General features: G+C 44.7%; 3 protein-coding genes across 3 annotated transcripts; 2 read left to right on the forward strand and 1 right to left on the reverse strand.

Annotated features, from left to right (window-relative positions):
• Positions 1–856: 856 nt before the first annotated feature.
• LOC136520729 (putative cytochrome c oxidase subunit 5b-like) lies at positions 857–5,403 on the forward strand. The gene is made up of 7 exons (XM_066514376.1): positions 857–1,073; positions 1,158–1,222; positions 2,472–2,498; positions 2,601–2,651; positions 4,553–4,619; positions 4,769–4,848; positions 4,980–5,403. Exons 1-7 carry the CDS (start codon positions 935–937, stop codon positions 5,049–5,051), a joined length of 501 nt encoding a protein of 166 aa, XP_066370473.1. The 5' UTR covers positions 857–934; the 3' UTR covers positions 5,052–5,403.
• A 459-nt stretch (positions 5,404–5,862) lies between these two features.
• LOC136522587 (probable receptor-like protein kinase At5g20050) lies at positions 5,863–8,113 on the forward strand. The gene has a single exon (XM_066516393.1). The coding sequence runs from the start codon at positions 6,148–6,150 to the stop codon at positions 7,513–7,515; it is 1,368 nt and encodes a 455-aa protein (XP_066372490.1). The 5' UTR covers positions 5,863–6,147; the 3' UTR covers positions 7,516–8,113.
• A 2,596-nt stretch (positions 8,114–10,709) lies between these two features.
• On the reverse strand, positions 10,710–12,455 carry LOC136523413 (uncharacterized). The gene is made up of 3 exons (XM_066517102.1): positions 12,300–12,455; positions 11,556–12,060; positions 10,710–11,050 (listed from the first exon to the last, which is right to left on the reverse strand). Exons 1-3 carry the CDS (start codon positions 12,453–12,455, stop codon positions 10,710–10,712), a joined length of 1,002 nt encoding a protein of 333 aa, XP_066373199.1.
• Positions 12,456–14,667: the final 2,212 nt, after the last annotated feature.

The following is a 14,667-nucleotide window of genomic DNA, read 5'->3' on the forward strand; positions in this document are numbered from 1 at the left end:
ACCAGAATACTTATCTTTAATGTAAATGAGCTATTGAGTTCTTTTGTTGTGTTAACCTAATTTATCAAGCCTTTTCAAAAAAATGTTTTATTAAATTATGATACAGTAGTTGATTTGTAAGTGCCAACAATATATATAGTTATTACTGCTCATTTGAAGTTGGTCGATATAAGCGGTAATTTTTGTGTGCATATTTTCACTAGACAAATCCAATAAGAGTATATTCAAATGTTTTTTTAACTCGCTCTCTAAATTATCATTCAGATTTTGGAGAGCCGTTTGAATAAAATCACACAACATATCTTTCCACCTTCCAACAGGCTCACTATATCTTGTGCACACTTTAGAGAACCAATTTTGCTCTTCATCTAGCGAGAATTCAAAATAGATGATAAATGTATTTGAAAATCTAATTAAAGAAATTATTGGAGGATATTTTCTTACAAAAATCTCTATTTTCATCAATTGGGAAGTTATAAGGAACCCTTGGAGTTGCTCTAATATGATATAAAAAAGGTCTTTGGAAGCCCATGGTATTTGGGCCAAAACCATGTGCCATCTTATGGTGGTATTTTGAGTTGAACACAAGACCTCGGCATCGCCGTTTGTCCACTCCGTAGAATATTCTAATTATTTCAAAAGTCCAGTCATCAGTCGCAATTTTTTTTTTCAAAATATCATTATCATTTAGCGACTTGCAAATGCAAACTGGTCGCCAATAAATTGCTGTTTCGGAGCAGTCCAAAATTGTTGCAATAAAATTTTAGGGCTTTTTTTTCTAGACACTTTGCTGAATTTGCAAAATTTTACACCACAAAAGTGGGTCCCTCTACACCGGCGGTCTATAGGCCGGAAACACCCAAGTTGGCCGGATTCTGTCTTAACTACCATCTCTACCGCCCGCTCGTGCCGCCGCTGCCTCCACCGGCCCGCCATGTGGAAGCGCGCTATCTCCCTCCTCCTCCGCCACCACCGCTCCGCCCTGGGACCCCGCTCCCCGTCAGCCTCCGCTGCTGCCGCAGCAGGCCTCCGCCGCACGCCGGCGCCGGCGCCCCTCTTCTTCTCCACTCTCGGTAACGACTCTTCCTTTGTTCCTCACAAGTCACAAGCTTAGGCGGTAGCCCCGATTTGATGCAAAGGCTTGTGTTTCCCGTCAGATGCAGCGGGGACGGGGACGAGGACGAGGGTGGAGGACGTGATGCCGATCGCCACGGGGCTCCGAGCGGAGAAAATTGGCTATTTGCCATTGCAAACAACGGGCTTCGTAAAATTGCCATCCAAGAGATTGACTTCGTAAAATTACCAATCTAAACAAGTTTACCTTGATTTTGTTGCCATACTCCCTATTTAGTTGCTTTGTTAATATTTTTTTGGAATCCCTTTCACGCGAAAAGACATTGTTGCCCTTCTGCTTAATTGACGTGAAGAGATGAGATCGAGACTATTCGCATCGTACGAAAGCACTCGCAAACGAAGAACCGCTGCTCGCGTGCCCTAGACATCCACGATGCAGGGCAGCCGCGACGCGGCACCGCCGGCGGACGCGCTCGCCGCCGCCACACAACCACCCATGCTCAGCGCCGCCACGCCGTCCACCCGCGCTTGCCGCGACCACGGTGGCCGTCGGCACGACCATGGAGGAACTCGGAGCGACCTCGGCGGCCGTCGGCACGACCACGGTGGAACTCAGAGCGACCTCGCCGCCCCTCGTCGCGGCCCCGACAGCAAGCGCGCTCATCTTGCTGTAGGCGGCCGACACGCTCGGCAGGCTAGATGCAGCCCCAACGTCCCGCGCCCCACGGGGTCCAAGTCCGTCCCTCGTGGTGGACGCACCGGCGTCGACTGTAAACTGCAAACGATATTTGGTTTAGGTTTGATATGGAGGTTGATGATCCTATACCACAAGTTGACTGGGATAACTTGCTGATAGTAGAGTCACACGATGAGGAAGGAAGAATTGAACTTTTGAGTGAAAATCAAATATCTGTGTTTTTAGGCTCAATTTATGCATGTGTGAGATGAACTTATTTATACTCAGCTTATGGATTCGGATGTGAACTCATTTTATTCTCAATTTATGAATTTGTGTGACAGACATAGGCGTGCATGTATTCTAATTATATTGTCCACCTGATTGTTTTTTTTTAAAACCGGCCAAATGCATGCACAGTAGCTCGTACTGAAGCATGCAGGCCATTAGATTCGGATATCAGCTGATTTGCCTGACGTCTGACGCAGCCAAGGTGCGAAGGGTGATCCGCCCGACGTCTCCCGGCAACCAAGGGCAGAAATGTCTTTTCGCGTGGAGGACGAATCCAAAAAAAAAGAAACAAATGAGCTAAATATGGATTATGGCAACAAAAACAAAGTATACATATTTAGGTTGGCAATTTTGCGAAGTCAATCTTTTGGATGGCAATTTTGCGAAGCCCATTGTTTGGAATGGCAAATAGCCAATTTTCTCGCTCGAGCGAGAGGAGATCGAGGCCGAGCTCCAGGTCCCGCGCATGGCTGCTTTGCCGCCGCTTCATTTCTTTGTACGAGTTATTTGTTGGTCCAAAATATTAAATTTCTTGGATTTGGTTCGTTTTTCTGTTCAGGGGAAAAAGAGGTTTGACATGGACGCGCCTGTCGGTCCCTTTGGCACCAAGGTGGGTGATTTCGGTTTGGTACCTTCTACATTTCATTTGGCGCGTGAGCAATTGGGAGTTTTGGACTACTGAATTGATTGTTCAGGATGGGATTGTAACTCGTGAGAGACTGAGAGTGTGCTGAAATGTCAATGTGTGGTCATCTGACTTGCACTCGTGGATGACATTTTTGTTTAGATTTATTTGTTTGTCTACGTGAACTGAAATGCTGTTTGAACATAGACCGTAGAATTGGAGAAGACACGGATTATATTTTCAGATGTTGGGATAATAAGAGCTGAAAAGTCAGTGGAGTTGTTTTGTTTCTTTGGGGAAAATATGTCACAACTCACATCTTTAGATGGTGTTTCTTCAGTCATGGCAGTAGTTTCGAGGCCAACGAATCATTTTGGTCTATTAAGTACTGCTTGGTGATTAAATTCGTGCTCATAGAGCCATAGTTGTGGATTGGGTTTGGCAACTGAGTTTGTAGGCTGCGTCCCAAGTCAAAGTTCCTCTTGCTACAACTTTCTGGTCACAGAAAAGTTTCTAGCTTGGGACCCTTTTTCGTGCTTACACACTTTTATCAAATGTGTTTTTCTTAAAATGAGGTCTTATTCCTTTTGAATCTGCAGTACTTTTAGTACATCAATTATATTAGCATATTAGATCATTTTTTTAGGTTCTCTGCGACATACTGATTTTGAAACACTGATTATGGCACACCTATTGAAATTCCGATACTGCAGGCAATCTTTTTTGCAAAAGTACTTGCAGGCATCTTGATTTTGCTATTTGATTTAATTATCTTCTGATTTTTTTCTGCTTACTCCTGTTTATGTTTCCGTTGTCGTTGTTGCTTAAATAATTTGGAAAAGCTCTCTGGCTGAAAGTTATATATGATTCTTCAGTGTGTTCCATGTCCATGTGAGCCTTGCGGTTATGAAGAACTTCCATGTCCATGTGAGCCTTGCTGTTATGAAGAGCTCTAGTGAACCACCCATATTGTTGTCCTGTTCGTTATGGTGGAATACACAATATATAAGTTGCTCTGCTTCAAGTGGAATTTGTCATTTCTTAGTTGGCTTTCTTTTTCATTCTCAGACTCTGTGGTTGGTCAGCACATTGCCCAAAATCAGGATAACCAACCACACAGTGTAGCTGGTCTTTGTATGACTGAATCTTTGTGTTTTATTATTATTATTTTTTGAATAAAAGGTCTCCCTGCTTTATTAAGTAATAAAGCAACAACATTTAAGTTCAGCGTTTAAAAATCGCATGCTCGCACAGAAAAGCCTCAAGGCCAACACCAGAACACAAAGACTCAGACAAAGTCTAACACGTAACCCCATTACATTGATCCAACGTTGCAGCGCTGGAGACCACCAAAGGCCGAGCATCTGATTGTGCCAACTCTAACATATCCACTCTCCACCTGATTTGTGGTGGTGATTCTGCTTCGTGTTCCACCTGTTGAATAATCCATTCCAGCTTCTCCTGCGCCTCCATCTTGATCATAGGCAGCCATCTTCTTAACATTTTTGCAATCTTTACCAGCACTTTCCTCAACCCTGTCCAAACCGAACCCTGAAAACAAATTTCATTACGAGATTTCCAAAATACCCAAAGAGCAGCAGAAGATACAATTAGTAATCCAGTGCTTTTTATTAGCTTTATGTTTTATTATTGTAGTGACTTTGTCCTTTGATTACATCAGTTTGGAATTCAGTGAGCTTTGCAGCTGACCAACTGATACCAGGTTCCATTTAGCTTTGGCCTGTCGATGAATCACTTTATAGAGTGCTATATGAATCATGATTTTGCTTACATGTGTCTTTTGCATCGTTGTTCATTTATAAATTCATTTTGATTCTTGTGTGGTTCATCTGGACTAATATCCATATATGTTGTTCCATCCATAGGAAACTCCTGCTGTGATTCAGTCATACTACAACAAAAGGATTGTTGGTTGCCCTGGTGGCAAAGGAGGTACACTACTGCTCTGCTAAATATCCCCCCCTAGTCTTTTCCAGAATTCGAATCCTTGCCTGTATCTTATCAAGGAAAAAATATCCATTTTTCTAAATGGTATCTAACTTGTCTAATTGGCCTATGCTGCACTTGTTAACCTTTTACAGAAGATGAACATGATGTGGTGTGGTTTTGGTTGGAGAAAGGCAAGCCACATGAATGCCCCGTCTGTACTCAATATTTCTCGGTATGCTGTTTACTCTCAACATAAGGTGCTTGCATTCCAAGAGTAGTTTTTAGCATGATGAGATGATGTACCTGTTGTGATGAATGCACCCTCACTTTCACTGAGGTACAATCTTCATCTTATTTCCACAGCTTGATGTGATTGGGGAAGGAGGATCTCCTGATGGACACGATGATGACGATGACCACCACCACCATCATTAAGGTTCTGCAGGGTATGGCAATAAAACGCGGTGCCAATACCATTTTTGTCACAGCGTTTTGAAGCTGTGCAAAACTTCAGCCTCTTGGCCTTGTAGTGTTCAGTAGATCTGACCATGTTAACCTGTTTGCCAATTGCCACACAGCTAGGAAGCTGGAACACGTAGTTTTTGTTACATGATCCATACAGAAACTCGGCTATATAAATAATTGGATTCATTACACAAAGTGCACTTTTGCTATTCAACACAAGTTCCGTTGAAATGAGATTTAAAAAAAAAACTTATTTATCTGGATGATTCTATATATATTCCCCCGTCGCCCTTGCCAAATCTGCTGGTGGAAGATTTGTTGTCTGAATATTGCTCACACCATGATCTATTGAAATTGCAGCTGCAGTCGAGAATGTAAGCAGTGGCTTCAGCGAAACGGTCGAGATAATATTTGTTTCGCCTTTTTTCTAAAGACCAATATTGTTTCTCCTTGATCTGTACTAGTTTCCAAATGTCAACGTGGCTGAATCAGTGATGTTGCTTAAATGTTGAATCGTTATGGATGAAACATTCAACTTTTTTTTTAACGTATGAAACATTCAACTTTGGATTTGGCTAAACTACAGACGCCGACACCACACAAATCGCTATACACTGATGTCATTCTTGCCGTTGAATCAGTGTGCTCTTTCCTCAACTTGACCATGGAAGTGAATCAAGTGATGGTTTCTTCTTTGCAAAACGAAATTTAGGATTAATTCGCCATGACGAGGTACCATCAGCACTGACATTTAACCCAATTCCTCACATGAACCGTTCTTCTACCTACCAGGCTACCACTATCCTTTGTCTGATCGAGTCAGTAGTTTGCAACTCCAAGACAAAGGCCACTGTTAAAGAACCAAACCTCATTGGGTTGGTTGAGACATCACTGTCGTTAAATTCGTCAAAGTATTGGTCTCATGTCTATATTTACCAAGCATCACATCGAAGCTAGCTCGGAACACGACGACGAAGTGAAAGAACGCAAGGTCAAGGCAGAGGCAGAGGCAGAGGCAGTGGCAGTGGCGCGGCGCCGCCTGGCATTGATGGCACTGGCGTGATCCATGGAGGGCAAGAAGGCCAAGATCCTCGCCGGCGCGGCGGCCGTCGTGCTTGTGGCACTCGAGCTCACTTTGTTCCTCTGCTTCCGCCTGTCGAGGCCATTCTACCTCTCGACGGCGGTCATCCTGTCGGCCGCGCTGGCGGGCACCGTCACGGTGCTGCTGTGCCACGCGCTGAGCCCCCGTGGACGGGCCGAGCGCATGGCGAGGCGCCCGGTGCTGGACGGCGGCGAGGAGGTGTCGGTGCGCGTGGAGTACAGCTACTTCCGCAAGGTCGCCGGACTGCCCAGTCGGTTCTCACTGGAGGCGCTGTCGGCGGCGACGGACGGCTTCCAGTACGTGGTGGGGCGGGGCTCGTCGGGGACGGTGTTCAAGGGCATCCTCGACGACAGCACGCCCGTGGCGGTGAAGCGGATCGACGGGTCGGCGCACGTGGACAAGGAGTTCAGGTCGGAGGTGTCGGCCATCGGCAGCGTGCAGCACGTGAGCCTTGTCCGCCTCCTCGGCTTCTGCCTCGTCCGGAACGGCCCGCGCTTCCTCGTGTACGAGTACATGGAGAACGGGTCCCTGGACAGGTGGATCTTCCCGCAGCACGGCGCCGGCGGGCGGTGCCTGACGTGGGTGCAGCGGTACCAGGTGGCCGTGGACGTGGCCAAGGCGCTGGCGTACCTGCACCACGACTGCCGCGCCAAGGTTGTCCACCTGGACGTGAAACCGGAGAACATCCTCCTCGACGACCGCCTCCGCGGGATGCTGTCGGACTTCGGGCTGTCCACGCTGATGGGGAAGGAGCAGAGCCGGGTGGTGACCACGGTGCGCGGCACCACGGGGTACCTGGCCCCGGAGTGGCTCCTGGGCGCCGGCGTCACGGAGAAGTCGGACGTGTACGGCTACGGGATGGTGCTGATGGAGCTCCTCGGCGGGCGGCGGAACCTGCAGGCCGAGCCTGGCCCCAGCGGTGGGTCCTCCCGCCGGTGGTCCTACTTCCCGAAGCTGGTCGCCGAGAGGGCGCGGGAGGGGCGCGTGGTCGAGGTGCTCGACCGGCGCCTCGTCTCCTCCGCGGTGGACGAGGACAGCGTGAGGCGGCTCGCGCACGTGGCGCTGTGGTGCGCGCAGGAGAAGCCCGGGGCGCGCCCCACCATGGCGCGCGTGGTGGAGATGCTCGAGGCCAGGGGCGGCGCCGCGAGCGTGGACCCGCCGCCGCCGTCCGACATGGTCCTGGTGGACCTGCTCGCGCTCGACCCCACGCAGACGACCGGACCATTCGGGCTCCCCGCGCTGCCACCGGGACCGGGCTCCGCGGGGACGGCCGCGTCGTCGGCGATGAGCATGGGCGATTCGTTCGCGCTCTCCTACCTGTCCGGCCGGTAGCGCACTGCGCACGTTGCTGTGTCGCGCCGCGCGCGGCAATTCCGTAGCGATGGATCAGCCATTCAGGACTCCCGACTCCACCAGGATGCTGCGACTGGACTGCCTAAGAGTGGAGTGGTACTGTGGCAGTGGCTTCTTGCCTTCATGGTGTGGTGACTGGTGTGTGGTTTCAGTCTAACAAACTGTACTGCAAAGTGCAACCATTTACCATTGAAACGAAGGCGCAGCAGACCTCGGCAAAGCCAAGTTCAGTTGCACTCTGACTGGCACAGTTGCAGCACTGAAGATTGGGATGCAGGCGTGGCAGAAACTGGAATGCCATCAATGGTTATGCACATAATACGATGCTAAGGCCCCGTTTAGATCAAAATTTTTTTGGATTTTGGCTACTGTAGCACTTTCGTTTTTATTTGGCAATTAGTGTCTAATTATGGACTAATTAGGTTCGAAAGGTTCGTCTCGCGATTTCTCACCCAACTGTGCAATTAGTTTTTTTTTTCGTCTACATTTAGTACTCCATGCATGTGCCGCAAGATTCGATGTGACGGGTACTATGCAAAAAATTTTGGCTTTTGGGTGACATCTAAACGGGGCCTAAGTTTTTTATTCTAATTTTTAATGTAAAATTCCAATTTCTAAAAATGGCTAGCTCTTCATTAGAGAAGCAGAGCACGCAAGATAGGCGACGAGGACAGATTAGTTCAGGTTTCATGTGTTCAACACAGACTCTTGTCCCCCCCTCCCCCCCAAAAAAAAACCTTGCCTTCTTCCCAAGGCTCTCTCTCCTTCTTATAAACCCAGCACATCTGGTGGCTTGTCCCAGACAGCGCAAGCTGTCTCTACGGCCTAAGGATCAAGCCCAATGCGGCCCAGACACCAGACCACTTGGGCGACGTTCGCGTTTGCTCTGTCTGATGACAGTTGCCGGACGGGCTACAGTACTTGACCCATCTTCTTGTCGGCTTGATCTTCATGCGACGTTGAGCGCGAAGGAGGTGCTGTTGGATGAGGGCTTGCATCACTTGCTTCTCCTACAACCAATCAGCCAACACTGGAGATGGACAAGCATCGCTGGACTGAATACCGAAGTGCTGAGGGGTGTAACCGTATAGTACTTCAAATGGGGAACGGTCCAGCGATGAATGCCAGCTTGAATTGTACCGGAACTACGCTAAGTGGAGCCAATCGAACCATTTGGATGGAGTAGCATGAACAAATAGCGGTAGAAGTGTGTAACAATATATGTAGCCTACTTTACGGCTATATAATTATTGTCCACAATAGCGGCGCGGGCGAGGTTGTCCTCGATCTTCGGTGAGCAGGCGACAGTGCGCTACCTCTCTGTGTGTCTGCAAGGGTTCGATCTATGGCAAGGGGGCGCGATTCTCTCCATGAGGTGGCGGGGCGCGATCTCCAGCGCCTAGCAGGGGGACGCAGATCCAGGCCGCCATGGCTGGCCTAGAGTTGTTTTCTTGGGTGCACAATTTGGGGTGGATGGATCAAAAGACTCTCAGAGGGAGACATTTGGTGGGGTGGCTGTAGGAATGAAAACAATGTGCATTATTAGTGTAGATAGACTCTACAAGAGTCAACTATATGTATACGGGTATACAACCAAGACAGAGTCCAAACATACATATCATATATTCAATATAGAGAGGCAGCTAGTACGACTACATCCTAGCCCATGTTGGTAGTACCAGCATGGTCTACCTGTGGTGCTTCAATATCCATCCCCATCATTTGCGCCGTCCAGTACAAGCTTGAAGAAAGGCGACAAGTCGATGTCGCATCCAACATCTCACCTAGATGTTTCGTTTCTTCATGCTGCAGCAACAATTTCCCTCTCCATGTTCTTCGTAGTGCTTTTAGTTTGTCGGCCACTTGTGTCATGGAAGGCCTCTCCTCCCCTTTGGAACTCAAGCATAGGCTGGCCAGCTCGGCAACTTCTTGGAGAAGTTCCTCCATTCCCACACCCATTATGCTAGTGTCTAACATACCTTCAACTCTATTTTCCTTCATTGCTTGCTGGAAAGATGATGCGAGGTGTTTTCCTTCCTTAGGGCCCTCAAAGTATATTGCTGTCTTTCTTGTGATTAGCTCTAGAAGCACAACTCCAAAGCTATAAACATCACTCTTTTCTGTCAATCGGCGCTCTTGCAAGTACTCAGGGTCTAGGTAGCCTAGAGTTCCTTGCACCATTGTCATGAATTGAACTGCATCCTTTGGGAGCATTCTTTGATGCCCCAAAGTCAGTCACTTTTGCCATGTGGTTGTCACCTAGGAGTACAGTGAGAGACTTCACATCTCCATGGACTATGGGGCGACTAATGGAGAGGTGCATATATGCTAGTGCTTCAGCAGACTCTTGGGCGATCCGAAGACGAACTTCTAGTGAAACCAGCGATCCATCTTGGTTATCATGGATGAGTTGAAAGAGAGTTCCATTTGGGATGAATTCATATACTAATATGGGCACTTCCACTTCTAGGCAAAAACCTAGAAGCCTGACCACATTCCTATGATTGATCTGTGAAAGTATGATAATCTCTTGCACGAATTCTTCGGTTTGGGTGTCTTTGAGCGCTTCACAGCTACTTCTCAGTTATCCCCGAGAACAGTGGCGAAGCTAGAGCGAAATGGAGGGGGGTGCAAGAATAAAGAAGCGATAAAATATAATTACCAAACCGAAGAATTCCACGAATAATATTTTAAGACCAAAAAATGAACCAATGAAAAAAATACAAATATTACCTTTAACCTTCATCATCAAATCTACGACCTTGCATTCGGCCTCATTGGTGACTTTCAACAGCTCTTCTTTCTCCACATAGCAAATAAGGCTATTGCTCATATATATATCACCAATGCGATTGCGCAATTCTGTTTTCACAATTTTCATGGCTGAGAAACACCTCTCAACTGTAGTAGTAGCAACAGGTAGCACTAGCACAAGCTTCAAAAGTCGGTAAACCATTGGATAACGTTCGTGTTTTCTAGTCTTCACCATTGTTTGAGAAAGCTCGGCAACAGTTTGTAGGTTGGAGAACCTTTCATCATCTCTCACATCATATATGTAGAGGCCAAGCTCGTGGTTAAGATCCCTCAAATTCCCAGAATCAAAATCATGTGGATAAAGCTTCGCTAGGCTCATCAAATTTTCTATACTAAAATCATGGAATGAGTGTCTTGGACTAAAAGCTGACAAGCAATTGAGAGCCTGTCTCATTGAAGCGGCTGTCAAGCTCTTGAAGTAGCCAATCAATAACATCATTAAAACAATCTACTTGATGATAATGCTTGTTTGTAATTCCAGATTTATGCCTCCGCTTCTTTGGATCAATATATTCATCTTTCATTTCCAATTTGCAAATATCATTCTTGTCACAAAATCCATGCACATCATCTAATAGTTTCACCCACTTTTCTTTTCTAAGTTCATCCAATTGGCATTTCGTTGCTTTCACACATTTAATAGCATTCACTATGTCCTGATCCTTCTGTTGCAATGCTAATGACAAGGTATTTGTGATTCCTAATATAGTTAATATGAGATGCAAAGTTAATATGAGATGCAAATAGAAGACAAAGTCAAAAGACGGGAAGTATCGTAGAAGGTTTGATGCTTGATCTCTAATTTTCCAATCCTTATTATCTTTTTTCCACAATTTCTAGTACCTTGACTATTGTAGGAAACATGTCAACCAAACTTTTGAGAGATTTATAATGGGAACTCCAACGAGTATCTCCAGGTCTTTGAAGACTTTGCTCTTGATTTAACCCTGTCCCAATCTGAAGTTGCCCGCAGCCTAATGCTTTACTTATTTCTTCAAGATTAATATCTCTAATCATGTCCCTTCTCTTAGATGATCCACCCACCACATTCAATAACATAGAAATCATAGTAAAAAATTCACTAACCCCTTTATGCTTTCTCGCAATGGACACAAGGACTAATTGAAGTTGGTGAGCAAAACAGTGAACATAATAAGCTGAACTATTTTCTTTCATGATCAATGATTGCAAGCCGTTGAACTCACCTCGCATATTGCTAGCACCATCATATCCTTGGCCTCTAACTTGCTTTAGGCTTAACTTAAGATTAGCAAATAATGCATCAATAGCAGACTTGAGACTTGCAGAATTTGTTTCTTTCACATGAACAAGACCAACAAATCTCTCTTTAACAATTCCACATTTATCTACATATCTTAAGACCACTGCCATTTGTTCTTTCCAAGAAACATCTCTCGACTCATCAACTAGCAAGCAAAAAACATCATCCCCAATTTCTTCTAGAATAGAGTGTAGCACTTCCTTTGCAAAACAATGCACAATATCCTTTTGTATTTTAGGAGCAATCAAAAGGTTGTTATCTGAATTCTTTTTATCTACTGTCTTTCTTAAGGTCGGATTTTGCTCCTCTGCAAAATTACGAAATTCCCTGAAGTTCCCTTTATTTAAGGACTTCTTCGACTCGTCGTGGCCTCGAAACGGCAATCCTTTCTTCACCAATATTCTAGCATCAATAGTAGCCTTTCCTTTCTATGATAGCCATTCCAACCATTTTTAACAAATGTTTCATATCCGCCATCCTTCTTTTCTCTAAACAAGAAACAATAAAAACAATATGCTCTGTCTTTGGACTCACTATATTCAAGCCAACCTCCAAACTCATCGAACCATTCTGGAACAAACCTTCTTGGAATTCCTCCAATATTTGTCACAGGAAAATGAACTGTGCAAGGTTGGCAAGGCCCATTCTCCAAGTACTTTCTTCTCACCCTCTCTCTAACATTAGGATGATAATCATCAATTTGTTTCCTTAATCCTAGATCAAACTTAATCTCCTCCTCCCAGTTGATATCATCCAAACGTGAATTTTTAGCATTATTGCCACTATCCAGCTCTGGTGCTTTCTTTTTGTAAAATCGTTCCATTAATTGACCTGTCATTAGTAACCTAATATGTAAGTATGTACTAATTCGCTGGTTGCATAGTTTAGGAATCAAGAACAGAACCTATGGGAAATTTGAAATAGGATGACATGCCAAATGTTTAAGTCGCACCTTTAATAATTCAAGACTAAATTCTCCCGTGCGATCACTCCAATTCCCAAATTGAAACCCTCATCCATACATGTCGCCTGCCTTTTAAACCCCATCCATACATGCCTTTTAAACACCAAAATTGGTAGCGAAATCAATGACACGCATGCACATCTTTTTAAAATATGCATTACTAGAAAATTAAGCAAGTTGACATCCAACCTAACTAATTAACGAGGGACAAGAAGTTAATGATTTCGCCAGACTCATTAGTTGATCCTAAAATTGCTTGGATCTTGTTGTATTTTAGGACGGAAGGAGTATAATCTTGTAAATAATAGAATGCTAGGAAACACAATTGAGATTCTTACGGGCATAGAGTTATATATATACTAGGCCGCTAGACAGTATTCAGGAACAGGAGGAAACAGTAGGAAGCAGTGTTTGAAATAGTGTTGTGCACAGTCAGATGGACAACGTCAGACATATAGAGTATAAATAAGCAAGTGCCGAACAGTGGATGAACAACGTCAGATGGCCTAGCTGGCCTTGTATTTATTCCTGTTGAAGAAGTATATAGTATATGTGGAAATACATCTCTGTATTCAAATGAAGGGCCAGAGTTGCAGAGTTATTCAGCTGATATTTGTTTTTTTTAATTTAAAAAAGTACGCATTACTGAAATTAAACACATCCCAAGAATACAAACTCTAGTACGTACTTAGCTAGTCTTTAACTTTAGGGGTCGGGTAATTGAAATAAGGAAAACATGCATACCTGTAGGCAATGGCCAACCCATTCGTGAATCTCGTGGATGTGCAGTTTCTCAGCCAGTGCACGAGAAGAGAAGAGTAGTACCTAGCTGTGGAGAGCTGCCGGCAGCGAGGCAGCACCAGCAGTGCAGCACCTGGGTTTCGATCGATCTCCTTGCTGGTGTTGGTTACTACACGCGGACGCCGCTAAAGGCTTATATAAACGCAGGATTAGATTGCCATACCACCCACCTCCAGTGGTTGGTGGGTCGTGGTCCGGAGACTGACCATGGCAAGTCTACCACGTGAAAACAGTTGGTCGGAATAAAGCCGTTTCTACAGTAGCGTGTTCAGGAGCCATGAGATTAGTCGTCCCTACAAATAAAACAACAGGGGCGGCTGGTGATACGAGCCGTCCCTATAAATGGATCGGATTTGTCGGGACTGTTCACTCACCAGCCGCCCCCGGTATTGCTATTTGTAGGGGCGGCTCAATCACCAATCGCCCCTACAAATGACCCACATATAAAGCAAGCTGCAACATATTCTTTCTCCTCGAGTCACTCACTTCAACCCGTGAAAGAAAGGTGGGGAGGTCTTGGGCACCTCCCAAAAATTGCTTTATTAAGGAGGAAGGTTTTAGTCTCAAATCCTTTAGTGGAGAGACGGTAGACGGTAAGAAAATGCTATTCCACATTTTTAAAAAAGTTTTAATGGTTGGTTCGTGAGTAATTAGAGTTTTGCTTTTCTCTCTCTTCTATGGTGCTTGAGCTACTTATGAAGCAAATTAGACCCAAATTTTGAATGTACTAGGGTAAATTAGGAAGGGGAACAAGATCATACCCTTATTTGGTCCATGTTTCTTGATTTTAGTGAGCAATTAGTTAGTTTTATGGATGTTTCATGTGCATATAGATCTAGATCTAGGGTTTGGTTTTTTTATTAATTTCGGTTTTGTAAATTTGTGTTTGATGAAATTAGACTAGGGTTTGCATGAAAGATATTGGATAAAATATAATGGTTGCTAATTGTTGTCTTTGAAATTGTTTATTGTAATCAACAAATATGTATTTTAATTATTTATGGATAAATGGTCCATTAATTAATTTTCTTCTACCATAATGTGTTTGTATGCTTCATGTAATTATATTTGATTTATATTCATATATATCTGAAATATATACAATTATTCTCAAGTAATTATTAATTTGATTCATTTTTATATATATCTGAATAAGTAGTCATTTATGTTTGTTTTGTTATTGTTGTAAAAGATGGAGTACATGAATTCTTGGATGTATGGTTTGTTAAGATTCAAGGCGGGTTTCCGTGAAGATGTGGATAAATTTATT

This window comes from Miscanthus floridulus, chromosome 18 (genome assembly GCF_019320115.1).
Source record: "Miscanthus floridulus cultivar M001 chromosome 18, ASM1932011v1, whole genome shotgun sequence".
Classification (NCBI taxonomy): domain Eukaryota; kingdom Viridiplantae; phylum Streptophyta; class Magnoliopsida; order Poales; family Poaceae; genus Miscanthus; species Miscanthus floridulus.

Bases quoted from the DNA above. Each gene is read 5' to 3' on its own strand.
- LOC136522587 (XM_066516393.1), top strand. From the start codon at position 6,148: ATGGAGGGCAAGAAGGCCAAGATCCTCGCCGGCGCGGCGGCCGTCGTG.
- LOC136523413 (XM_066517102.1), bottom strand. From the start codon at position 12,455: ATGGAACGATTTTACAAAAAGAAAGCACCAGAGCTGGATAGTGGCAAT. The intron at 12,061-12,299 runs GTGAGAAGAAAG...TGGCTATCATAG, and splicing joins ATCCTAATGTTAGAGAGAGG to AAAGGAAAGGCTACTATTGA. The intron at 11,051-11,555 runs GTGAGTTCAACG...TAACTATATTAG, and splicing joins TGGTGCTAGCAATATGCGAG to GAATCACAAATACCTTGTCA.
- LOC136520729 (XM_066514376.1), top strand. From the start codon at position 935: ATGTGGAAGCGCGCTATCTCCCTCCTCCTCCGCCACCACCGCTCCGCC. The intron at 1,223-2,471 runs GCGGAGAAAATT...TTCTCGCTCGAG, and splicing joins CGATCGCCACGGGGCTCCGA to CGAGAGGAGATCGAGGCCGA. The intron at 4,620-4,768 runs GTACACTACTGC...AACCTTTTACAG, and splicing joins TTGCCCTGGTGGCAAAGGAG to AAGATGAACATGATGTGGTG.